Source organism: Girardinichthys multiradiatus, chromosome 19 (assembly GCF_021462225.1).
Source record: "Girardinichthys multiradiatus isolate DD_20200921_A chromosome 19, DD_fGirMul_XY1, whole genome shotgun sequence".
Taxonomy (NCBI): Eukaryota; Metazoa; Chordata; class Actinopteri; order Cyprinodontiformes; family Goodeidae; genus Girardinichthys; species Girardinichthys multiradiatus.
In genome coordinates this window covers 16,350,616-16,377,631 of record NC_061811.1, presented here as the reverse complement: position 1 = coordinate 16,377,631, position 27,016 = coordinate 16,350,616, and the positions used below count along the sequence as shown (strand labels likewise).

Below are 27,016 nucleotides of genomic sequence, written 5' to 3'. Positions count from 1 at the left end.
TTAAGGATGCCTACTTTTACTTTTTTTAACCTTCTAACAGAAATTCACTACAAAAAATCGTGAACTACCCCTTTAATTAAATGTCTGCTTTGGACACAGGGTCAAACACAACCTAAATATTAAGGGTCTCTTTACTTTCTCATGCTGTTGTCATAGTAGTACTGTACTTTGATTTTGTTTTGAAAATGCAGTGAAATTAATGAAGTAATATGCAGAACATTCCTTTATTTTCTCTACGTCTAAATCTGTTACTCTTCAAAACCTCTGCATTTAGTGCTGGCAGACAATGTCCCCTTTGATGATGAAGATGAAGGAGAAGCTTTTGACTTTGACAGTGGCGATGACATCCCTGAGGCACCTCCAGCACCTACAGTCCTCCCCAGTGAGGATCAGAGCCAAGATAATTCTCTGACCAGTCAACCTGAGGGCTCTCACAGCATTCTGGACCCTCCAGCACCATTCTCCAACTCGGCACCATCATCAGTAGACGCTGCAGTAGCCAGAAGCAAACCCTCCTCAGCAGTCAGAGAAACGACAGAAGCTGAAGAGACATCTGCTGAGGGAACTAATGACAGGGAAGAAGATTTGCCACCACCTCCGTCTCCACCCCCTCCTGTTAGTTATGGCTTACAGACAGATGCCAGGAGTGCAGGTTTGTAAACCAGAGTGTTTACATTTCACTTGTATTTATTGTGAGGGTATGTGCTGTCATTTTAACTGTTTGTCTTTACCAAATCTGTGCTCAGAAAATGTTTATTTGTTACTGGCACCTTAAGTACAATAAATAAGATCACTGCCGTTTTGGCAGTGATCTTAAATTCCACACATTCTTTTGGTACTCTCTGTTTACAGTCTCCAGCCCTACAGCTCTGGCTAAAGTTAGGACAAAAAGAAAGATTGTCCATCTCTCTCATGGTTTATCACTGAAAATCATCACAGCCTATTTTCATTCTGATGCCTCATAATCCAGAAACATCCCCACTGCACCATGTTCCAACTTTTGTGGTTTTAAGGGATCAAAAAGCACCTTCTTTTTTCCCTTATTGTTTTGTTATCTTTAAAATAAATCATACTCAAATTTCCTGATTCTAGCTCCCACTGTAAATGTTTCAGCTATTCTTAAGATACACCTTTCTAAATAGGCCATCATCTGATACCAAATGCTTTCAACAAAGTTGTTTGGATCATGGTACAAAGGGAGTAAATTACGTTTGTATGACCTGCTATATGTTGTATGGTTGGACCTTCATTGTAAGACTTAAGACTGCATTTCAGCATCAAAAATCATTCAGAACTCGGGGTGCACCAAAAACCACAGGGTGATGCCGGTGATGCCTGATGGAGCTTTAATGTTTCTGGACAGTTTTAAAGCTGCACAAAACCCCTGTGGTGAGATTGTGATGGTTCATTATCATATTACCAGAATATGTGGGGGTTGGGTTGAGCATTGAGGAGCATTGTAGCAGCAGTGGTGGCACATAGATATCATTAAAGAATCTGAAGGAGAAGTGGCCATGCTGACCTGAGGTTACAACTTGATCACGCCCATGTTAGGCTGGCAGAGCAAGTAAGTAAGTAATTTATTGTAACAGTCTTGTCACTCTGACTGTTAAGTGTGTTGCCTCTGGCTGCTCAGGCTGCTACACATATTATCTCACCAAGCTTCCTAACTGAGCAAACCACTCCTCTAACTCCTAGCTAAAGAGCAAGAGAAGCGCACACACCTCCAAATCATGCATAAGTCGCTGTGCGATCAAGGGAAGTTCTGAATTCTTCAGGCTGTTAAAATTCAAAATGTATTTGTATCACACCTCAGTGAGAAGCCTTGACGTTGTATTTACCGATGATGAGGAGGGAGGAGAACGAAAAACAGTAGAACTAGAAGGACTAAAAAGCGCAAGCAGCAATTTATAAAGGGTTTACGATGTAATCTTTCAGTAGTCACAGCACCACTCATAAAAACATAAGGTATTTACTTTCAGAACGTCAGTGTTATCATTGAAAAATAAAAAGCTTAGATGTGCACAGAGCCCATTGCTAAGTTAAAAATATTGCACAACATGGCATAATCTGCGGTTCACACCAGCCACCCTTAGCTGCATCTTCTCATGTTACAGATAACCTCATAAAATACTTAACCACAACAAGACTAAAACTGATGGTCAAGGTGCAGAAAACGTTTGCCTGATTGTGAGGAGAAGTCGTAGTTCAGACGTGAAACCTAAGGTGGTGTCATTGTGATAGGCTATATAAGAAAACAGTGGGGGGAAAAAACTTTGTGTTTAGGACCAAGAGCAAAATGGGGTCATACTTACCTTCCCACTGAACTGAGTTTCTCCAGTTTTGAAAGTTCTAAAGAATGTAGCGTTGTCCTAACTCCACATGGAGGCGGCCTTATTTAAATGTCAGTAATGAAAATTAAGCTATATTATCTAGTACCAAATTGTCTGAAAATGGAAACCATTATATTTAAGCCAATATTTTTTAACAAGTCTGTTGTTTTGAAAGCATTACAAATCATTTCAACTTAGTAACCCTTTAAAGTGGTGGATTTGGCATCAAGCTGCTGCTTTAACTGTATGTTGAAGCTGTATCCTTTGTCCCTCAACAGACACTGAAGGGGAATGTGCATCCCTGAATGACCCTCACCCTCCACACGCTTTGCCCCCCAGGACTTCCTCTCAGAGTAAAGTCAACCCTTACTCTGTGATTCATATCACTCCTGTCCAGCTACAGCAGGTAGAGCAGCAACATGGACCCTCCTCTTCCACTTCCTCACCAACTGAGTCAAAAGTACGAGAGGAAGAGGGCCAGGATATCCACACCAGCTCATCCGGAATTACTTCAGGATACTCTGTGCCTGTGCCGTGTGGCTATGCAACCCCTTCTGGTGTACCGCTCATCACACCTGCATACACCACACCTGTCATCATTCGACATCTCTCCATGGATGAAGATGGTAAAGTAGAGTTTGTAACCATGAAACCTTTAAAAATGCTTCTTTTGATAATTGTGATTCATTTGGCTGCAGATGGGACAATTTTCTGATGTTTCGCTGGAGACATCCATGAAAGCAGAACGTTTTGCTTTTTTAATTCAGATAATCATATGATTCTCAGTGTTTTATTGTCAAAGCCTGAGCCCACAACACTGTCAGTTACTTCCAGCCCCTGTCTTTTCTTTTCTTGTTTTTCCTAAAGCCTTGCCACAAGGAAGTATAGACTAAATTTAGACCTCCCCACAGATCTGTGCTGGCTGTGAGGACTTTCCGGTTTCCCGAAAATCGTGTGGAACAAGCACACTTAGCAGTCTAAAAGCACCATTATTATCTTTCCAAGATCACATTGTGTTGAAATGCTCTTTTATTACTAAAGAAGTAAAGAAATACAAATTTTATTGTTGTAAATGACTTTTATGTGTTTGATCCTAAAGTTGTATAACTTTTTCTCCCCACTGAAAAACGATTGGGCCAAACATGGCTGCATTATGACGTGGTGAGGACTTTTAAAAAAAAATAAAAATATCAAGATCCTGCTTAAGTAAAGTTAAATAGCAGCTTTACTGAAAAATATCATTCATGTTATGTAGGGAGCAGTCAGTGACACCTAGTGGCAGATAATATATTTGAAATTCTGGTATTAAAAGGCTTAAAAATAGTTAAAACTGTTTTGATTAAATCATGCTAATTAGTGTTGATTTAAACCTTTAGCAGAAGAAGTATTCACATTTGTGACTGGTTGTGGGGTTTCCCTGATTACATTGCAAAAATATTTACAAACTATATATATAGACAAACTATATAAAAGTTGCAGGAGACCAGCCACCCATAGAGTTTGACACCTGTGTGATAGACCAATGCAAAGTAGTGCAGAATTGTAAAGTAGAAAAAAATGGATGATTTTTAACATCATTTTACACATAAAAATCTGAAATGTGTGGCATCCATTTGTTTACAACCCCAGTGAGACAAATTTTGTACAACTACATTTTAACTGCAAGTCTTCTACCAGCTTTGCACATGTAGAGATGACAGGTTTTGCTTATTGTTCTTTGCAAAATAACTCAAATTCAATCTGATTAGATTGAGAGCATCTGTGAACGTGCCACAAATTCACAATTTGATTGGCTGTGTGTTTAGGATCTGTGTCCTGCTGGAAGGTGAACCTCCTCTTTCAGCGTCTAACTTCCTAGCTTTCTTGTCCTAAAAGAAAAACATACCCACAGCATGATGCTGCCACCCCTATGTCTCACCATTCAGATGTTTTCTTCATGGAGTTATGCAGGCCAAAAAGTTTAATTTTGGTCCCAATCTCTACATGGCTTGTACCAAACATGACTTCTTATTTCCTTTCTTTTCGTTTTGCTTTTCCATTAAGATCAAACACATGAAGTGCATTTAAAATAGTTATCCTGTATGCAGGTTCTCGCAAATGAGTTTTGATCTTTGCAACTCCTCCAGAGTTACCATGTGCCTTTTAGCTGTTTCCCTAATAGTTCTCTCCTTGTGTTTTTTCGGTGTTTCGGTGGAAGGCAGTGTGTTGGTAGGTTTCTGTTGGTATCATACACTTTCTGTTTTTCAGATGATGGCTTGAACAGTGCTCTGTGACATATTCAAAGTCTCAAGTATTGATTGAAAACCTAACCCTGCTTTAAACTGCTCCACAGCCTTGTCCCTAACCTGTCTGTCTGTTCTCTAACAGACCTCTGAGGCCTTCACAGTACCGCTGCATTAATACTGAGATTACATTGCCCACAGCCGGACTCCATTTACTTAATTATGTTACATTTGAAGATTTTCCCACTCATTTTCCACTTTGCAATTATGCACGACTTTGATGTGGTCTTTCACCTTAAATACCAGTTAAATCCCTTTAGGTTTTCTCTCATTATTAATATGGCAATATTGTAAAACACATTCTAGAGTTATCAATACTTTTGCAAGGAAATGTATCTAAACAATATGAACATAAATATAAATGTTGTACTATTCTGTCTATATGTGATCCAGGAAGTACTCCATACATATTTTGGTAACCTTTCTCTGCCTCATAGTGCCATCCTTCTGATATTGTTGGCTTATGCTACAGTTGGTCCACAGCCTACACGGGACAGCCTTTTGAACAGGCTTGTTGCTGATTTTTAGATGAAGTCTTTAACAATTGGCGACTGCAGTTGTATACAGAACTGTGGAAAAACTCAGTTACTGGCAGTAAAATGTTATTTATACTGGTGTGTAACATTTTTATCTTTCCTATTTGTCTCAGTGACAGTGGTAGGGACCAGCAACACCTCTGCTGACAGGTGAGTCCCAGAGTAGAAAACCATTACATGCTTATTGAAATCTTTCAAATCATTTTAAGATATTCATTGTGTAGTTACTGTCTATCACATTAAAAAGTAAATTCTGTTGTTATTGGACCTTTTAACTGTGAAAACAAATATAAAAGAGTGTATACACATATTTCTTTTGAAGTGTTTTCAGTGAAGAGTATCCACCTATTGCAGAGGTAGATGCATTGGCTAAATGGGCATCAGATCCTGCCAACACTGCTTGGATGGAAAGTAAGTAAAGTGACTGGTTGGGGAAAAAACATAAATTCATTTGTTATTTACAGTGTTTTCACACAACGCTCAGAGTATCCTTTCATTTTTCCTTTTTACACAATTGACAGTTCCTTTTTTATTTGAGGAAGCAGTCCCTTCTGCATGCCTTTCTTTTGAATGATCCTTAAATTATGCTCCGAATGTGCCATGAATAGTCCTGCTGTCGTTTTGTGAGCAGCCGAACATTTTATTCGTGTGATGTTTTTATATGTGCTTCAGGCCCCGATGAGGTGATCTACGATGATGTCCCCAGAGAGAACTCGGATTCTAACACAGGTTGGTACTCTTTCTTTTTCAAGCTCAGAACAAAGCTTCCTCTCTGGTTGGCAGGAGGCAGCACTGTTTCTTTCGTTTCCTTAGCTTGCACTCATTTCTGAAAAATGCGATTTTTCTCTTATTGATGTGAAAACATTCGCAATATATCTAGAAAACTTTATGAAACGCAGCTATAGTATATTAAATTAGAATCAGTATTTTTTTATGTTTTTAGGTTCAGTATGCACTGAAATAAATGTAAGGCCAATTTAATGTGACCCGTTTTTGATACAAAAACCCAATAAACCATTGTTTAACAAGTATTTCCTGAAGGGCCTGGTGAAGGTACAGAATTTCCTCACGCTTTTTTGTCGTCCAACACAGATCCAGATGAGATGATCTATGATGACGTGGAGCTCGGTGAGGAGGGCGGCTGCAGCAGTTCCCTCGATAATGGCTGGAGCTCGAGTGAGTTTGAAAGCTACGACGAGGCCAGCGATGGGGAGGGTCGTCCTGAGAACGGCCTTCCCCATGCCTTCATGAGAGGAAAGCCACCGCAGAGGAAAATCCATGTGAGTGTAGTAATCACCCTCTCATTTCCAGCATTGCTTCCTGCCAGTAACCAAGAACTGTGTCAGTTTATTAATCAGTGCTTGTACATTTCTATCTCCTTTACATGAAGCTGTAGTGGACACTTTTTTTATGTGCAGAAAAAGTTTGTCCTAATTAATTATTAATATGCAGAATTGAGTTTATTAATGCTTATGAAATTGAATAGCCAGTCATCAGAACAAGGGATGTGTATCTTGTGGGTTCCCTTAATAGTTATTTATTTTCAGTTCCCGAGGGGATTGACTGACTGAAGATTGCTCAAGCTGTATGAAGCACAGACTAGTGCCAGGCTCACCTGTTGGGTGAGGGTGAAAAAAAAACTAAATTTGATGATGTTGTCAGAGTTTCCACCCTGTATACTTCCTTCCTACCTCTCTTTTGTCATTTATTTCTTTCTTTTTTTTCTTGTCCTTCGTGTCTTGTTTTTATGTGGCGTTCATACATGTATGTTCTTCATTATGCCCTTCCTTTTTTTTTTTCTTCCCATCTTTCTGTTTTCAGTGTCCTTCCTCTCTTCCCTTCTCCCTTAAGTTTTTAAATTTTTTTTTCCTTTCTCACCTCTTTGTATCCTTCTTTGCTTTCTCTTCTTTGTTGTCCCACCTCCCTTTCTTCTTCTCAGTATAAGTGTTTTCTTCTGTTCTTCCTTTCTTTCCTTCCTTGTGCCCTACCTTCCTTCAATTCTTCCTGCTTTCCTTCCATTTGTAATGTTTCAGGTTCCTATATTTAAAGTCTGCCCACTAAAAAAATATTTATACAATAAATTCAATGTGAATTTTTGAACTTTCTATTTTAAATGGACGTTAATGACTGAGTTAAGTCTAGAAAGATATAGAAGTTTTAGATGATTTGTGTGTAGGAACATTTTGGGTTTAAAGTCTTCTGTAAATAACACGACACTGTCACCTTTTGGTCTCATTCTTATCCACACGTATAAGAGAGGAGAAACAGTTATGATGCCTCAGAAATACGTCACTGAAACCCATTAATTAGAAGTTGCATCTAGATTGAAATTATTGGTTTTAATTTGTGCTAAGTTACTAAATATGCACTTAAGTTTGATTTTTGCTTTTTTTTATTCCTCAACTTAGGGCGAAACAAAGAACTGATGATTAAAACAATAATTAAAATTAAGACCATCAGCTGTATCTAAACCACATGTAATCTTAAATATAATGAATCTGTTATTTTATTTTTTCTTAAGTTTTTTATTTTTTAGGATGTTTGGGGAATGCACTTTTCAAAATTTCTGCCCCCAGAGGAAATAAATAGAGTTGTACCTGGATATGGAGAAAACTAAATCCAGTGCCTTTAAGACCAAACTCTGGGCTTCTTTACACCAGAAGCTGCAGCCCAACTCTAAAACCATGACCAGTAATGCTTGCTTTGCTTTTGTTTAGCTCTCTCAAGATCTGACACGTTTGAAAGAACACTATGAAAAAAAGATGAAAGATCTAATGGCAAGTACAGTGGGAACGGTAGAGCTGCAGCAGTTAAAACAGAAACACGAGCAGAAGGTAAATTACCTGAGGCTCACTTAATGTGTCTGTGTTAGATAAAAAAAACTAGTCCCAACCCTTTTGACTATTAGTCTGGCTAACCCCACTGACTCGGTACCTTCATCCTGGTTTGGTGTGTAATATTTGTGGTGGTGGTACTGGTGATGGGTTAACATCCAGTTTATTTACCTCACCATCTGCTTAATTGATATGTCTTGCAATATGTTTTTGCACCAGAGGTTGTAAAGGTTATAATAAATTGTTTTCTAACATAGCTGAGTTTAGCTGACGGTAAACTGAGACACCAGCAACACCAGCTCTTATTCAGTGTTCAGCCAACACCTTCACATACAAATGTGTTTATACATCTGGAATTTCCTTGACATTTCATCTCATTGCAAACACATACTTCACTGGATTTTGTTGTGATTGTATGTGATAGACCAACACAAAGTGGCGTGAAATATAAGGAAAACTATACAAAGTTTTTAATACTTTATACAAATAAAAATAAGTGTGGTGTGGATGTAAATTATGCCTCCTTTACGTGATTCCCAAAAATAAAATTCAGTTCAGCCTATTGCCTTCAGTAGTCACCTAATTAGAAAAAAGTCCCTCCCCCTGTGTGTAATTTCTTTTAATATAAATTCAACTGTTCTTTGAAGACCTTAGAGGTTTTTTAGTGAACATTAGTCAACAAACAGCATCATGAAGGCCACAAACAGCAGACAGGTTTGGTTTTAACACAATATCCCAAGCTTGGAACATCTCTCAGAGCTCTTTTCAATCCATCTTAAATAGAAACTGTATAGCACAGCTGCAAAAATACTAAGACATGACCTTCCAGCAAAACTGACAGGCCGGGCATGGAGAGCATTAATTAGAAGTAGCCAAGACTACCAGCAGGACAACGGCCATAAACCCACAGCCAGACCTACAATGCAGTGGTTTAGATCAAAGCATGTCCATGTGTTAGCTGGATTTAGGTCTAGGACTTTGACTGGACCATTCTAAGAATCAGTGGCAAGACTTGGAAAATGTTCACAGTTGCTCAGTATCCAATCTGACTGACTTTGAGGTATTTTGCATTAAGAAAGTATTGACTCAGGGGTGCTGAATACCACACTTTTCAGACTTCTTTAAAAACAACTTTGGAGAACCTTGTATCCTTTTCCTCACAATTCACAAATATATTGTACTTTTTGTAGGCCTAACACATACATTCCCAATCAAATACACGAAAGGTTGGGATTATAATGCAACATAATGTCAAAAATGTAAAAGTTATGATTGTTTAGGAAGGTACAGTAAATCTGCGGAACATGTTTACTGCAGTCAAAGTCTTATATCTTAAATGTATTACTTTGAAATAAAATCCAAATTTTATTTTGTGCTGAAGTCTCAGTTTCTGCCATTCTTTGATCCTGTTGTCTCCTACATCTTTATCTGTACTCTAACCCTCTTACCCCGTTGTAGCTCAGCCGCTTAATACCTCTAAGTTTAGATGAAGTGAACTAAACATCACCTTAGACAGAGCTCTGATGGTAAAACACAAGTCTGAGTTACTATTAGGCTGTAGATTATAGTGTCTCACTCTCATCCAAGATGCAAAAGCTGGTGAAGGCAGCTAAGGAGGGGACGAAAGACGGACTTGAGAAAACTAAAGCTGCGGTGAAGAGGGGACGTTCTTTCATCAAAACAAAGTCATTTTGTCAAGGTACGTGATCCTTGCAAAACCACGCAGCTAACATCCCTGTTAATAACACCAGTTCTTGCTTTAATGTTTCAGAGAGAAAGTCAGCTTGCTTTGAGGATGAGTCTGAGCTCTTCATCGAGGTCGACTGCTTTAATGTTGAGCCTGTGCTCTGTCCAACACCAGACGGTCTCACTCAGCAGCAGGTAATGACTTTTCATTAGGACTCTTTAGAAACAGGAAACCATAGCAAATACTAATGCTTTTGTGTTTTCTATCTACAGCTTGTGCGAAGATGTATATTGGACTCTATTTTAGAAAGTGAGAAGAACTATCTTGATGCTCTCAAAAGGATTTTAGAGGTGTGTAAGTACAGTTGGAGCAATTTGGCGCTTTCGTTTTGAAGTGGTGGTTATTAAAGGTCAAATGTTTTTTGCTTTTTTAGCAATATGAGAAACCCCTTTCCCAGATTGAGCCAAGGCTGCTCAGTGACAGGAAGTTGAAGATCATCTTTTATCGAGTACGGGAGATCCTGCAGTGCCACTTCCTGTTCCAGATCGCACTAGCAAGCCGTGTGTCCGAGTGGGACAGCCTGGAGATGATCGGGGATGTTTTTGTGGCATCCGTAAGAATTCATTGTATAATAAATGCATACAACATATTATTTCAGGTCATCTTTTTTTTTTTCCATTTAGCTTTTTACCCTTAAAGCTTTCTTTTTTAGTGGTGCAGTAAGTGATCAATAGCCAAGCAGTCACTGTCATTAAATGGTTTTCTTTATGTTTATGACCACTTACATTATACATAGATTCTCACTGAAGGCATCAACACTAAATAAACATATATAGAGTTATGTAGCAAACGAAATATTGTAAAAGAACTTTAAATATGTTTTATATTTTAGATTCTTCAAAATAGCCACCCTTTGTGATGACTGAAATATTAACCTTTGGCCGAGTCTCAATGAACCTCTGGGAAGTTCTTTCTAGACTCTTTGGAAAACCATTTCAGATGACCATCTCATGAAGCTCATGGAGAGAATACCAAGAGTTCAAAAGCAGTAATCAAAGAAAAGGGTGGCTATTTTGAAGAATCTAATATATAGAAATGTTTAGAGTAATTTCACACTTTTTGTTTACTACATAATTCCATGTGTGTTCATTCACAGTTTTGTTGGCTTTGGTGAGAATCTACAATGCAAACAGTCATGACAATAAAGAGACCCATTAAGTGAGGAAGTGTATCTAAGACTTTCGACCAGTAGTGTATATATATATGCAATCTTTGTTTCTGTACAGTTTTCTAAATCCATGGTGCTGGATGCCTACAGCGAGTATGTCAACAACTTTAGCACAGCGATGGCAGTTGTAAGGAAGACCTGCGTCTCAAAACCTGGCTTCCTGGAATTCCTGAAGGTTTGAAAAACTGATACTAACTATTAGAGCGGCAATGGGATTCATATTGGTCTTGCATTGATGTCTTATGTTTTTTTCCTTTATTTCCATGTGTTGTGTTTTGATTAAAAGTCTTTACAGCTTTTTATTTAAATCGCTTTGATCTATGTCAGAGCTTCGTACTTCACTCTTATTTGTACAATAAAAAACCAAATTATTGTAGTTATTTTATAAACAATAATATACAGTACTCTTTAATGCATTATAATAACAACTTTGCTCACGTACAGCATCGTCAAGAAACTAGCGGTGACCGCATGACTCTTTACGGCCTGATGATGAAACCCATTCAGAGATTCCCACAGTTCATCTTGCTTCTTCAGGTAAGCAGAACACTTGGTTATACACGCTCTCACCAGCAGGGGGAGTGGGGCATTCGCTAATGAATCCCCTTGTTTCTTTAGCACTGACAGCAAGGGAATTGCTCTGGTGGGATCTGGTGGTTTTCTTTTCCTTTCAGCTTTGCTCTCCTTTGCCCTAATTTTTTTTATTTTTGTCTGTGTCTTTTCACAAAATTCAAAGCACAGTTTTGCTTTCCATTTTAAATGTCAGTGTGTGTACCAGTAAAACAATACAGGCATATAATATGAAAATATACACATAAAGCTGGAAAATAATTGTTCAACTGAACCGTTTGCTTTCCAGTGTTAATGCTGGGTTTCTGTCGTTGTCATCAGGACATGCTAAAGAACACACCGGTGGGTCATGCAGACCGTCTGCCCCTGCAGATGGCCCTGACTGAGCTGGAGACCTTGGCTGAGAAGCTCAATGAAAAAAAGAAGGAAGCTGACCAGCGATGTGAAATCCGTCACATTGCAAAGGCCATGAATGAACGCTACCTTAATAAGGTCTGTATTTGTGGGCTTGGGTGGAAGGCTGTGCATATGTTGAATTTCTGATATGCAGATATTTGTAAAACTTCGACCTGCTGATACAGATTTTTAGCTGATTTTGACTTTTCCTTAGAAAACTATAATTAATGATGAAATATAAGATATATGTATATGCGATGGCCTCAGCTATTATTATAAAAATGGCAGTTTCCATGTGGGTATTCTTAAAAATTGGTTCCCAAAGTTGGGGGTCGTGAATTGACCAGTGTGTTTTGAGATTCTATATTTGAATAACAAAAATGATAGCAAATCATATTCATACTCTAAATGGTTGAAATAATTTAAATCAGTACTTATGAATAAATAAAGTGATATATTGATCTTTGAGCTATTGTTTTGGCCATGTTTAATTGACTATTATATTTGCTTGATACTCTGGGTCAAAAGTCTCTTCCACTGTTATTTTGTGAGTCAGAATCTCAATATTTTTGTAACCACTATTTTGAGGAATGTTGATTCTTACCTTTACTGTGAGATTTCCAAAACGTTGCCTACATTTTCAACTTCAGAATCCTCCGTAACAGACAGAGTTTGAAAGTTAAAGGATAAAGGTTTATTGCATGTTGCTTAGTCTTCCTGGTATCTACTGTAAGATTTGCTCTCTCTTGCTTTTTTGCTGCCTGAATGAGCCTCAGAGATATCTCCACATGTCAAACAAAAAACAATTTTCGGTTTAAATATGTTCTTACATCTCTGTACTTCCTCTGATTTAATTTGTATTTTTTTAAGATATTTTTTCAGCACTAGCGGCCTTTATTTATTCTTTTGACAGTAGGCAGACAGGAAAGAGATGTAGAGAGAGGGGGAGACATTCGGCAAATGTCGCCAGGTCCGGGACTCGAACCCGGGACAGACGCTTTGAGGACTGCAGCCTCTGCATATGGTCACGCGCTTAACCCCTATACCATCAGCGCCACGCCACCTCTGATTTTATTTTGAAAGCCCCCACTGATGCTGAAAATGTCAAACGTTTGGTCTTCTTTCCTTGGTGACAGCATCCACCCCAAAGAATGTTGTCACTGCAACCTGGTTTAATATGGTGCATTCACTGACAGGAAAAAAGTTTAGATTTTTGAATTTCCACGAGGAGTGATCAAGCAGCAAAATTGTCCGACTCCATTTACCAGCTGATTTCTTGTTGCCTTAGGATTGTATTGCCTCTTTAGTTTTGCCTTTTTTTGTTAATTGTCTTTAACATTTGCAGATAATCCAAACATTTCTCATGTTAGAAATATTTGTGTGTCTGTGTCACCTACTCTGGCGTCTTGGCTAACTCTTGTTTATGGGTCATACAGCGAGGGTCTGTAGAGTTTTACTCATCTCAGCCTTTAATTACTCTCAATTATAGTTTTATATACTGTTGTCCATAACAAGCACTTTCACAGAGGAGTCACAGCAAACATGTGGGAAACAAGGAGTCATTGTAGCCTGAGGAAATCTGGATATCCTTTTTATTTTATAGGTTCAAATTCTTTTCTGTGGTGTTTTTTTCTTTTTTTGGTTTAGAAATTGCAGATTTTTATCAGGAATCTAAAACTCTGTCATTTTCATCCTCACCCTTTAGCTTCTAAGTAATGGTAGCCGCTACCTGATTCGCTCAGACGACATGGTGGAGACAGTTTACAATGAGCGTGGTGAAATCATGAAAACCAAAGAGCGATGTCTCTTCCTGCTGAATGATGTGCTCATGTGTGCCACGCCCAATATCCGGTAAGGGAGCTCTTAACCCTTTCAGGACAAATGCTGTAGAATTCTGAATGGTGCTGTTGTCCTGGGGATGACCTTTGACCGCTTTGAATAATAGACATGTGTTCTCCATTTTGTATAATTTTTGACTATAAGTTGCAGAGAACCATATTCCAGGGCTTCTAATCTTAACTTTCTCTCCACTCTTGACACCAACTCTTCTTGCATGTTGGTGTCACTTTCTCACAGAAGTGAAGGTAAATCTTCCTTCCAAGATGTGTTTCTATTTTTTCCCCATATGTGACATCCCTCTTTCCATTTTAATCTCAACAGATGCCAGGATGGCAGTGGAAGTGGCAGTGGAAATGCTCCACTTGACCAGAGGTTTCTTCTGAAGTGGAGTGTACCATTGAGCTTTGTGGAGGTGCTGGAGTTTGGATCCAGTGAGGAAATGGTCGATAACAGCCGATATCCAGCTCCTCACGCTGGGGAGAAGGTGGTGATCAACGCTAAGCCAAGTATGAAACACAGTGTTCCTTGAAAGCTCAAACCATTGTGTTTTTATCCTACCTTGAGGATCTTATTATGGCCATTGCTGAAAAAACAATAACTTTTGGTTGGCAGTACCAACAGATGAAGATTGCAACTGTGTACTTCCTTGTATACAGTAAAATGATGCTTGCTAGGGGCGGCATGCGTTGTAGGGATAGTGATTGGTTCTGCTGCAGACATCCGGGGTTTGACTCACAACCTCGTGACCTTTGCTGCATGTCTACCCTTTTCTCTCTCTGCCCATTTCCTGTCAGTTGGCTGTGAGTGAAGGTCACTAGTGTCACATTTTTTTTTTTTCCTTAATCCTAGCTAAATTCAGAAGCTGAACCTTTTTTCCCTCTTCTGCAGACCTTTGATCTGCTATCTACTGAGTCCTTTCCTCTGTTACAAACAGCTTCTCCGGCATTTTAAAAGACCCAAATCAGACAAACAAGCATAAAGAGTGTATGATTTTGTGGTTGTACTGCTGTTGTTTTTATTTTTGATATACTCTGGTTTATTGCTGAGTTGTTAAATGCTTTGATAAAGAGTTATGTCTTGTCTGTAAAGCCCACACTATTACTGTGGCACCAGGCTGGAATTGCTACCTTTTAAATTATACACTGCCTTTTTCAGTGCACCCATGTCCTAGCTTCTTTTGTACAGTTACCATGCATTCAGTCTTTTTACCTTGTGTCATGTTTATCTCCCATTAAAAACCCTCCAATGCTATTGAGCATAAAGTACACATGAATCTGTCTGATTACTTCAAAGCTCTTTTCTTTGGATATAGTTTCTGCCTTTTTTGTCAGCTTTTTATTTTTACTTATTTGTTTTTCACTTCAGGTTTTAGCTAAGTGTGTGTGCAGATGGCACAAGGATCTGCTCTGACTATTCGTTTTTATTTTTTTGTAGAGTTGTAACTGACACAGGTCCCCAGCTTCTTCTAAATATATTCCTATGATGCCATGTAAAATCATATTGCATCCTTCTAACAGGATCTAATTGCTGCACCTTTCCAGAAATACGTACTTTAACGTTTTCTCACTTTTCAAATTGGCAGGGACATGGAAGGGGATTAGAGGTAATGGTGAGATGGGTGGAGTTAAATAAAGGGGTTTCCTAAAAGGAAAAACAAATAAAATCTGTGTCCAGACAGATTCTCAGATGCTCTTTATCCAGTATGACTGGGCTTTAGCTATTCTGAATATTTGGTTGGCCAAAAATTTCAATCGTTTGGTGTGTATCGCTAAGCTGGTAGAGATATACATATTGGGCCCCTCCAATATGACAACAGGGGAAACACTGCTTCTCTTTGTATGGTGTCTCTACGCTGGCAAAAAAAAAAAAAAAAAGGTAATTCAAAGTCGCAATTTCCTGCAGCGGTTAGCTTTTTAGAAGTTTGTTACTTCATAACTGACTGGCCTTGTGATAAACATGTTATTATGTTAGCAAACGTTGACATTTGGCACTTGCACAAAGAGCTATTCAGAAAGCTAGATAAAACATGCAACAATAGATTGTGAATATAGAAAAAAACACTAATATGTGTCATCAAAATGTTTATCAAAAAGTGCTGCAACTTGGATGCGTTTTCTGTACAGCAATGTTTTTAGGTTTAAAGTATGTTTTAAAAAAATCCAAAATTCTTATTGTGAGAAACTTGGAAATAAAACGGAAGAAATAAAAGTATAATTTTAAACAAGCCGGGTTGTGAAAGCCAACTGTGGAACATTGGTCTCCTTGTGAGCAAACACTAATGTGGAGGAAAATCAAGGCAAGTTTGTAAAGCTGTCATTGTAGCCCGTGGGAAACTAAGTATTTACCCTTCATTGATCTTTGTCCCATTTCCAACTAATGCTTCCAATGTTTCTCATTGTTGCCTGAGTATCCAGTCTTCTCTAAGGGAACTATTGCAAACTGAGACTGTTGCCAAAGTCCTTGTTGCTAGTTTCCATACACAGATTATTCTTTTTTTGTCAGGAGAGCTTCAGTCAGTGCATAAAATTATTTGGGGTAATAAAACCATGATGTTTTTTTTCTATTGTAGACAAACTTTATATGGGCCCCGGGCAGCTGTACCAAGACCTGCAGAACCTAATCCACGATCTCAGTTTGGTCAACCAGATCGCTGGCATGATTGGCAGCCTCAAAGGGAACTACCAGGTACTCTATACCTGCACTAAACTCACACAGAAATAAAGCCAGAGGCTATTACCCAAAAATAAGATTCCAGTACCAGAGCATTGCTAATTTTGGCAACACATTTTAGTTAAATTTTGGTCACATTTGTAAACATTTTAGTTTTAGTCTAGTTTTGGCCAACTAGATCTTACTACATTTTAGTCGATTAAATTTCCTGCAACTTTAGTTGACATAATTATGAAGTCAAAGAGGAAATCCTGTTTAGGTTCTCTTACAAGTTAAAATGAAAATCATTTCATTGCACTTGGAGGAAATATTTATCCTTTAATGGCATAGAGTTAGCTAGAAATAACTAGTCCTGCCTTTTCATACGACTAAAATTAGATTTTATTGGATTGAGGACAAAAGTGTCACATATTTTTGTCATCATCATTTTACTTGACTTCATTTAGTTTTACTCTAGTTTTTATACATTTCGAGAAAAAAAGACATTGACTAAATGTTTTCGTCAGAAAAACATTAAATTGATTATCTTTATGGAGTTTCTGCTCATAAGGGCTGCAGTGTTTTAGATGTTCTGGGTTTTTTGTGATCTCCTAGATAAGTCAGGGATGTCCAGTTGCTTTGGTAGGTCAGCCGCTCTTAGGAAAGTTCAACACTTATTCCAGGTTTTCTCCATTTGTTGATAACGTCTCTCACTGTGGTTCACTGGAGTCCCACATCCCCTGAAATGGCTCTGTAACACTTTCCAGACTCTCATCTTTCTCAACTGTTCTTGAATTTCTTTAGATCAGAACATGATATGTTGCTTTTTGTTCTTTTGGCTTACTTCATGTTGTCATTTCCTGATTCTACAGGTCAATGATTTAACAAGGAGAGCATTTATAAGTTCACATATAGCCAGGTTTATTTAGATATACAATAGAAATGTATAAAGGAGCACATACTTTTCACAGGACTGTATTTCTTTCAAATAATTTAGATCTTTTAATATAGAAACGCACCAATTAGTTTTTTTGTTCGATTTCAGATTTTTGTTTACAAGAAAAAGAAAAATATGACCTGCTTATACTGATTTCGTACTGAATTGTAATATACAATTACGGAAGAACAGCAAAAAAGTTATAGGTGGTCATTAATTATTTATATTATGAGCGGAGGCAATGACAAGCTGATGTATGAGAAGACAGATTTTACTATTTAATAATGGACGCATGGATTTATAATTGACATTTTAAACAGTTTTTTACATTACGATTACAGCGGGTGGCAAGGCTAGCATCACAAGCCATCTCTCTGTATGCCCTGGAGAATATGGATACTTACCTTAACTGAGCTCTGCAAAAGACTGACAACTTTTCTAAATCCTGCATGTTCCATGACACACAGGTCATAACCTCAAACGGATAAAGCAGATCAACTTCACTGTACTCCTTTCAGCCCTACTGGCATCTGCTGAAAGTTTTCTCTTGCAGTCTGAATGATCCACAGATACAGCTCGATATGTCGATATTGCAGAAGCTACAGTTTTACTTTTGCAGGTCTCCTTACATCTCTGTACTTTCTCTGACTTTATTTTTAACCCCTCAGTGAAGCTGGAAATAGCTAACTACCAGAATTCTTCCCTCAGTAACAGCATCCACAATGAAGAGAAGGTATGGTGTGTTTACTGATCAGAAGAAGATCTGTTTTTTTGATTGTCCTACTCCCTCACAATACTTACAAACAACATTCAATCTGTGGTCTGTACTATTGTGAGAAACTTCTCTTATGGAGACTGGGTGCCTCGTAGGCCTTGATTTGAATAGTTCAGGGCTGTCATATCAGATGTCCACACAAGACTGCCTGTGGTGATGAAATAGTAACTCTGTGTTTCTGCTGTGCTGGTAGGTCTGTCTAATTCAGAGAGCAGTCAAGAAGAGACTCACAGAGAAGCTGTGTGTCCAAGTAGATGCAGGGAGGGATGGAGGCTAATGCAGAGGAAAAGGGTAAAGAAAGAAGAAAGCAAGACATACTGTACCAAGAATTTCAGCACTAAATTTCTCGTCCTAATTTATGCACACATTATTCTAGTTATACATGTGCAGGGTTGGGATGTCATTGATAATGAGATTTTAAGGCACAATTTCCTACTATTTGGGCTTGCAATGTGAATATTAACCCCTTACAAACAGTGTTCTTCAGATTTTACCAGAATATCATTTGTTGGAAAACATTTATTCCTCTCCTTCCCTTGTTTTCCTCATTCGTTCATAGTTTCCATACAATCCTTTCTCTCCTCAATATTATTTTACTCTGTTTTGTTCATTTTTTCTCCATTATTCTTGTGTGCAGAATGTAAATTCCACTGTGGCGCAGGACTGGGTTTCAGGTCTCCAGAGGCTAATATTGAAGAAGGAAGAAGAGATCAGGGCAGCTGACCGGTGCAGGATTCAACTCCAGCTGCCTGGCAAACATGACAAGTCTGTTTTCTACTTAAAGAAAAGCACACATCTTTTTCCTTTTTTCTTTTTGTTTTTTCACCTGCCCTGTCCCTGGCTTTACTCCCGCAAATGTTTTGTTTATCTTACAGTTTACTTTATTCCCTTTAAACCTGCTTTTTTCCTTGCATCCTCACTGCCTCCCATGTATGCACTGGGCTTTATGAGAGAGAATTAGACCACATTTGGATAAACAAGTTTTTCCGCCAGCTCTAATCTGAGGCACGAATCACAAGGGAGGAAATGCACATCAGTGTTTGCAACCAGACTCTACCCAGCTGTGGTACACAAATATTCATGCTTCACATTAAGCCACACTATTTTACACTACACATGGACCCCCAAGGGTTCCTCGATCGTGACTGTCTTTAGTCTCCTGCTCTTTATTTCTCTTCTCAATTATGTCATTCCTCTCAGTTGCATTTAACTTCTGGGGTTATCCAAGAGTATGTTTGGAAACACAGCTGCCCCCTCTCAGTCCTTTCCTGATCCCTTCTTTGCAGAATACAACACTTCTGAGCTCCAGCTATTTAGAGAAGGGATGCATTTCAGACACACACTCATGGCTACACAAGCTGTTTATAGTAAACATAATTTACTTTGACTTGTGTTACACTTTCCCCTTTTCTAAACTATTAGATATCAGTTTGCAGTGCCTTGTAAAAATATGCATACACCTAAAATATTTTTCTTACATTTTTTTCATGTTACAAACACTGTTCTGGCCTTAATTTAAAAGGGACAAGAAGAAAGCCACTTTCGAAAACAATAAGGGGTCTTGTTTGCAGTTTGCAACAAGCCTATGACACAGAAAAAATCTTGTAGATGGTGCTCTGGTCAATTATTGAATTTTCTAGCCTACATTCAAAATGCCATGTGTGGTGAAAAACTTGAAAGCACTGTCTTCATCTTAAAACATGGTGGCATCATCAAGCTGAATTGATGCTTTTCTGTAGCAGGGAAAGGGAAGTTGTTTGGATTTAATGAGAGGATGGATAAAGATGAATAGAGGGAAATCCTGGAAGAAAACCTGTTAGAGACTGCAAAAGACTTGAGATTGAGACAGAGGTTCACATTCCAGCAGGACAGGGGCCCATTACAAACAGCTAGAGTTACAAGGGAAGGGTTTATATCAACGTATGTTCATGTGTTAGAATTGTGTAATCAAAGTCCAGTCCTGAATTCAATTCATAATCTGAAAGCCAATTTAAAAAATTGATGTTCACAGACGTCTAATCTAACTGATTTTGAGTTTACTTGCAAAGAAGAATGGGTAAAACTCTCATTCTCCAGCTGTGCACCAAACACTTGCAGATGAAACTGTAATTGTTGTGAAAGATGTTTTTTTTTTTAGACTTAGCAGACTCAGTCACATGCCAAACGTTTCAGATTTTAATTAGTGAAAGAAAAATAAAACTAAATCACTTATGTGTTGGTCTACATAAAATCCTAATAAAATACTTTAAAGCTTTTGGTGGTAAAGTTACAAAATGTGAAGAAGTTCAAGATAGATCAAAACTTTTGCAAGGCACTCTAGGTAACTTGATCGAAAACAGACAGATGTATATGGATAAAGCTTATGAACAGAAAAATATTAGAAAAGTTATTCTCGATCCAGTTTTGGGATGCAAAAGCAGTTCAAGTCTCTTTAGATAGATGCTCTTTGCTGTTAAATGTTAGGGTTTTTATGAGACAAGCACTAATTTGAAGAATTGTAAGATCTTTTATTTTTCTAATGATGTGTGTGTTTGTTTTGTCCTCTCTTATTTTGGCAGGGCGGGTAAGCTCACATACTTCAGTGCGGTATTTAATACACTCAGCCCAGCCATCAAGCAGTCATGGATCAGTAATCTGCAGATGGCAAAGTTGGCTCTAGGTATCTTAGTGTACTTCCATGTCCCTTTTCTGTCCACATATAATTGTTGTCCTTTCATTCAACATAACAGCCAAATGTGGACCTGTTGAGATTGCTCACATCCAACAAGAACCTGAAAGTTTTATCACAATTTCTGTTAAAAGTTTGAATTCCTGAGATGACAATTTTAAGTTTTTACAATCTGATCCCTGAAGCATTCTAACTGAAAACAGATGGCTTTGTTCTCTGCATAACTTGTGTGTGTTATTTGTGTTTTAAATCAGAGGAGGACAACCTGCAGGGCTGGTTCTTTGCAGATGATGATGGTAATCAAATCAAGAAGCAGAAACACCCCCTTTTGCTTCGACAGATGCCTGTGGTAATGTCTAAACTGCAAGAGTTCAAGGTGAGTTTCTTTTCGCACAACTCTTTTATGCCATTAAGAATTGGTTTTTTTTTGTGAAGGAAATTTAGAGATCTGCTGCAGTCATTGTCTTCTTTTTAGTTAACATTTGATTGATTGCTATCCTGAAAAATGACACTCGTAGGTTAACAGCGGGAATATTGCAGACAAAATAAATTACAAAACATTTCCACTATTAAATACAGAAATATGGGCGATAAAATGTTGGATAACTTACTGTAGATACTTAACATTTTTCTTAAGAGATTCATAGAAATTGAAAACATATAAAGATTTCCTTAACAAAAATACACCAAAGAAAACCACCTTTTCACTCTGTTACAAAAAAGTGTTGTTTTTTGTTGTTGTAAATTTCTAGTAATGAAAAATAAAAATTTCAAAGCCATCTCATAGCTTACCAACTCTAAGTGCCGTTTTCCTAATCAAAGTGGTACGTGGTGCCACACAGAGACTCTTAGTGTTTGTCACAACTGAAAATATTACCAAACAGCTGACTGTCTTTCTCTATATAGAAAAGTCTTCTTCTTTCAGCCAGCTGACCAGCAGTAGGCAGCAACAGGTTGGGGAGTGGCATCACACATTACTCTCTGCGAAATACAATCATAAAAAGCAGCGACCATTCTGTCACTTTTTCTAGCTGTATGATGTAGAAACTGTAGCTTTTTAAAACCTTGGTGTTCTCTGACACCAGTAACAACCCATTTCTATTTGATCCTTGTTTTTAGAGAGAAAGCATGTTCCTTCAAATCTGGTATAAGTTTAAAAATGGAAGAAAGGTAGTTACTCGCACTACAGCATAGAAAGGGGCAGGCTGTAAAGCTTAAATTTCAAGCAATAATTAATTGATTTAATTAAGCAGTTTTTAACAAGTTTTTGCTTCTATTTGGATTTTGGTTTGACTCAATAAAGGTCCAAACAATTAGTGAAGGAGAATAAAAATAAATTGTAAATCTGCTAAATCTGTCAAAATGCATTTAAAGTTTTTGGCCACACTGGGTTGTGCAACAAAATTAAATTACCTATATAAAAGAAAGTATTGATCCTAAGGTGCCACAAATCATTTCAAACATCCGTTTCCGTCGCTTTACACACTGTAAATACAATGAAATATGTGTTGTTAATTGATAAGTTAATAGGATTCATGATCTGATTCTACTTCACTGAAAATGATCTTAGATGTGGAAACATAGTTGCCACACTTGAGAAACTCTAGAAGTCAAGGTGCTACTGCTTGTTTTGAGTTGCACTAAAAATGCTATTCCATTGCAGGCTGTTTACAAGCCTTAAACTGGTGATGTAAGAACAAAAACAAAAGTGAAGTGCTGCATGTATTGTTTGCACAGCTGGTGTGCAACTCTTCCACATGAACTGCAATGGTGTTTTTACCTGCGCACACTTCACATAATGCTGCTGTTTCTCACAATCTTAATGCTGTTGCTTTTATTTATTTTGTCCCAAAAGGTTTCTAGCTGTAGATTGATGAGTTATGTTTTAGTGTAACACAGTTAGGGCAGATAGGAGTAGGGCTCCCATGCAGACATGATAAGGCAATTTCAAAGTCTTGATAAGTATTTAAAAAAATAAATTGAGTAAAGTTGTTGCATTTTTAGAGGTTATTCAGTTTTCCATTATTTAAAACATACAATTCTCACTTTCTAGGAAAAAGTTGCTTTAAGGTTTGAACAGGGCCTACAGATAAGTGCATATTCTTTAAAAAATAGACCCTTTTAAATAAGAGTTTTAAACTGAACCTGTGGTTTGGTATTTCAGTTGAATTTAGTTTGATGACGAACTGTTCTTTAAAGAACAATAATCCAGTTTAGATTTGATTTGATTTGATTTAGTTTACTAAAATGGTCCAGATGAAAAACAAAAGCAGTGAAATAGTCACCACACTGCTGAATTGGAAGCCATCTTCTGTTATATAGTTGTTTCATGATTTGTAGAACATGTAGATAAGAAAAGCCCAACAAGGTAAATTGTTTTGTACTCAGATGCCCAGTATATTATAAAAACTACTGCAGAAACCTTTAGAAATGTAAATCTGGAAAAGAATGACATGTTGCAATGGTTTGTAGGAAACTTGTGTGGGTCTTGCTCAAGTGAGATACTTGAAATATGAACTGGATCATACACTGGTGAGCTGATCTGTCACAGGACAGTAGTCCATGAGAATGCAGGCAGATTGAGTCACACGGTGGGCTGCCAACAATGAGGACTTTTACATGGCTGGTTAGAGCTTGGTGCTACTGATGCCAAGGTTGTGGGTTCAATCCCCGTATGGGCCAGTTGATTTTGACAACTCTGAGCAAAAAGTTGTAGCTCAGAAGTTTAAACGAGTAAACACTTGTTCTGAATGATTTTGTTGAACAGCATAATGTAATAGATCCTTGGTATTGAACAGGTAATCCAAGATGTACTTGGCAGGATCACAGTTAAACAACTGGTGCATTTGCTGTGACTAGTTGTTTAACTGTAACTCTACCAAGCTTGATTATTTCAGGAGAGCTGAGTATTGAATAAAATGTCCAACTTCTTACGATTAGCTTGAAAGCACAAACATCTGTGACTTTGTCATGGTGACCAAGTGCATGCGTTTATCAGAGGTTTTCTTTGTTCTGTGGCAGGTGGAATGTGCTGTTCACAACCCAGAGCCCTACATAAACACAGAAAGCACAGCCGACTCTCCTGTTGTTGGCCACGGATGTGTCTGGGTGAGATTATTTTCTATATGTCTTAGAAGAAGTTCCAAATTACCCAACACAACCAAAAACAATAAGATGACAGGATTATGCAATATAAGTCTATAATTTTCAACTGATTTATTTGGTTTCTTTATCTTGGTTCAGGTTGCGAGTTGCACCAATCAGATGGGCCAAATAGCTATAGTGGCTATGCAGAACTCCAGCCCCAAAGTGACCGAGTGTTTCAATGTGGAGTCTCGAATCCTATGCATGGCCTACGTCCCAGCAGAGCAACTTAGGGAGGATGGGGAAAAGCTCCCTGAGAGCAGTGATGTTTCCCCTGCAAAGGCCTGTGATACCCCCACCGTTTGTTTAGGCATGGAGGAGGGAAGGTACAATTATGCACCCACACATGGAAAATCTCCTGAAAATGTAGAAATTCTCCCAACAATTCAAATATACATATATTAATTACTTTATTTTTCCTTATTTACAATTATGCATATGGAAGTAATTTTTTGCTGTAATTTCTTTTCCACTCATCCTGTTTAGCATCATTGTGTATAAGAGCAGCCAGCGGTCCAAGAAAATACGTCTGCAGCATTTCTTCACCCCAGACAAGTCCACAGTCACCAGCTTGGTCTATAAAAAGGCCTGTCTGTACGCCGGCCTGGTTAGTGGCTCCATCGCAATTTACTCCAAATCACAAGGTGTGTGCTTTAAATATTGCAGAAGCAATTTTGAGTTTTGAAAACTTTATTTTTCTGTCCTTTCAAATCTATATTGATAAAGTTTGTGAAATCAATTAAAAAGACAGTATAAATACAAGGCAGTTATAGGATTTCATAGGTCAGTGCTTAAAAATCCTAACCGTGACAACTTTTGCCTCAGCTTTGGATCTGGTTATTTCTTTTTAATAGTTTGGTGCTTTACTGACACGCTTTAACATACAATCCAATGTCTATGGTATGACTGTTGGTGTGTAAGTCAGCTGCTCTGGGTGCAGCTTGGGTCAGGGTCCTCTGCTGTGTGTTTAAACTCTGTTTCCATTTGCTTTGTTGTCCGGGTGAAGCCGCTATATTAACTGACCTATTTACCGTCTTTCCTTGTGTGCTTCCGAGCCCAGACGCCTCACACTGGACCAAACTCTTCCCACACTTTTTCACATTCTCCATTTTGTCCCAACTGTCATCATCTGTCGTGGTGATGCAGACAATGTGTGTCTGGGATTCTGTATCCCATCTTCTCATTGAGTGGAAATATGCTTTCTTTCTTTCTTTCTTTTTTGAGAGAATGAATCTGAATCACAATCGTAAAATTCCACTTTTGTACATTTCAAGTCATTTAGCTCTTGCTTATAACAGTGCCTTGCAAATGTTATGTATCTTGGATTTTTCCACGTTTTGCCATGTTACAAACGCAAACTTCAGAATATTTTATTCAGATTTCAAGTGACAGGCCAACACAAAATTTTGAGGTGATAAGAAAGTGAAAACAAATAAAAATCTTTACATGTTTGGCATCCTTTTGTTGTCAGCTCCCCGGAGGCAAGACTTTATTAACCCCCTTTCTCTTCAAATCCTTTTTTATTTTTGTGTTTTTGTAAAATAGCTCCACCTTAATCAAATTGGATGTAGAGAATCTATGAAAATCCATTATAATCTCGCCATGGGTTCTCAATTGGATTTAGCTCTGGACTTTGACTGGGCCATTCTACCATCTGAATGTATTTTGATCTAAACTGTTCTATTGTAGGTTTGTCCTGCTGGAAGGTGAACCTCCAGATCAGTTTAAAGTCTTTAGTTGCTTATTGGAGGTTTTCTTCCAGAATTGCCCTTGATCCATTTTCCCATCAGCTTTGACCAGCTTCCCTGTCTCTTCTGAAGCTCTGATGCTGCCACCACAATGGGAATGTTTTACGGTCACTTGCTGCATGTTATTTTTTTCACCACAGATGGTGTGTTGCTTGCAGACTAAAACCTTACTTATGTAAAAAAAAAATGTGTCCCCTACCTCTCCACAACTTTATCTGTTTCCTGTGTTCCTCGCTCATCATGATGCTGTTTGTTCACTAATGTTCTATAACAAACCTCTGAAGATTCACAGAACAGCTGTATCTTCACTGGGATTAAATTACACACAGGTTGGACATGTTGGATTTTATTTAGGGGTAAAAAGGGCTGAATATAAATGACATTTGAAAAGCATGTATCCTTTTCCTTCCACTTCACAATTAAGTGCTACTTTGAGATGTTCTGTCACATAAAGTCCTAATAAAATACAGTAAAGGTAGAAAAAGTCTAAAGGTTGATGGTCACTTTTGCAAGGCGCTGTCATTAGCTCGAAAAGGTTTGGGTTCATTAGAGTATGAAAAACAAAGACGGATGAATATAGATGGTTGCCTACAGGCAAAAAAACTTTGGGAAAGTATTCTCTCTTTGCTTTTTTTGTCCAGCTGCACTCGGAAGAAATGATCAGTGTGTGCAACGCTTGTGGAATGTTTTTGAATAATTCGTTACACCTTGTTTGGGGTGAATATGACAGTTTTTTTTCCCCTCTTTAGTCTTATTGGTTAGCAGACAGCTGCATAGTATATGGCAGTATTTTCTGACCAGGTGGAAGCCTTGGTCCTGAACATTTTCAGTTGGAAATACTGTATATGATTTCCTTTTTTTATCCCATTTTAACTCTCACACCCAATCTGGAACCTGATGCTTAATGCTAAAATTGACTCATGCTGGAAACATTTCAGCTTCTGTGTTTTGTCAGTGTCTATATTCCACTTGCATTTTAACCAGATTTATGGTTTATGTTGCTGAGAGTTGAATCGTATCATAATTTTTGAAGGGTATCTTCAAAACCTACGGATATCAAAACAAGCGAACAGATAGGGGTTTCTAATGCCTTCAGTGTTGAGTTTCTGAAGCTGCATGGGAAATGTGACTCTATTGTTTGTGCAGTGTTTCTGAAGCTGGCAGCCTCATTCTGCCATGTTTGCTGTTTCCCAAGTGAATGACTGTTTGAGAAATTGAGAAAGGGGGAGGCAATGATTCAGCAATGGTTGCACGTCACAGTCAGAAAGCACAACATGAGCTCGGTTTTCTTCTGTGCAGCCAGCCTGTAATGTCAAATTTTTCCCAGAGAGAATTATGAGCTTCTTTGTTTGAAGTGTTTTTATTTTGTTTGAGCGCTTGCACTGGTGCT

The 27,016-nt window shown here is 38.1% G+C and overlaps 1 protein-coding gene across 2 annotated transcripts in view; it reads left to right on the top strand.

Moving 5' to 3' along the window:
* The window catches only part of arhgef10 (Rho guanine nucleotide exchange factor (GEF) 10), a 62,479-nt gene that overhangs the window by 13,768 nt on the left and 21,695 nt on the right, over nucleotides 1-27,016 (top strand). The window contains exons 3-25 of one of the 2 annotated variants that reach the window (XM_047344663.1): nucleotides 275-652; nucleotides 2,612-2,959; nucleotides 5,265-5,301; nucleotides 5,474-5,562; nucleotides 5,824-5,880; nucleotides 6,244-6,431; nucleotides 7,869-7,985; nucleotides 9,573-9,684; nucleotides 9,757-9,866; nucleotides 9,945-10,022; nucleotides 10,106-10,285; nucleotides 10,959-11,075; nucleotides 11,345-11,437; nucleotides 11,792-11,962; nucleotides 13,572-13,717; nucleotides 14,027-14,211; nucleotides 16,275-16,390; nucleotides 18,704-18,831; nucleotides 20,625-20,725; nucleotides 20,989-21,110; nucleotides 23,756-23,842; nucleotides 23,978-24,204; nucleotides 24,365-24,522. In XM_047344663.1, the coding sequence (XP_047200619.1) occupies nucleotides 275-652; nucleotides 2,612-2,959; nucleotides 5,265-5,301; nucleotides 5,474-5,562; nucleotides 5,824-5,880; nucleotides 6,244-6,431; nucleotides 7,869-7,985; nucleotides 9,573-9,684; nucleotides 9,757-9,866; nucleotides 9,945-10,022; nucleotides 10,106-10,285; nucleotides 10,959-11,075; nucleotides 11,345-11,437; nucleotides 11,792-11,962; nucleotides 13,572-13,717; nucleotides 14,027-14,211; nucleotides 16,275-16,390; nucleotides 18,704-18,831; nucleotides 20,625-20,725; nucleotides 20,989-21,110; nucleotides 23,756-23,842; nucleotides 23,978-24,204; nucleotides 24,365-24,522 (3,345 nt within the window). The remainder of the gene's footprint in view (nucleotides 1-274; nucleotides 653-2,611; nucleotides 2,960-5,264; nucleotides 5,302-5,473; nucleotides 5,563-5,823; nucleotides 5,881-6,243; nucleotides 6,432-7,868; nucleotides 7,986-9,572; nucleotides 9,685-9,756; nucleotides 9,867-9,944; nucleotides 10,023-10,105; nucleotides 10,286-10,958; nucleotides 11,076-11,344; nucleotides 11,438-11,791; nucleotides 11,963-13,571; nucleotides 13,718-14,026; nucleotides 14,212-16,274; nucleotides 16,391-18,703; nucleotides 18,832-20,624; nucleotides 20,726-20,988; nucleotides 21,111-23,755; nucleotides 23,843-23,977; nucleotides 24,205-24,364; nucleotides 24,523-27,016) is intronic. The other variant, XM_047344664.1, reaches the window with a different exon arrangement.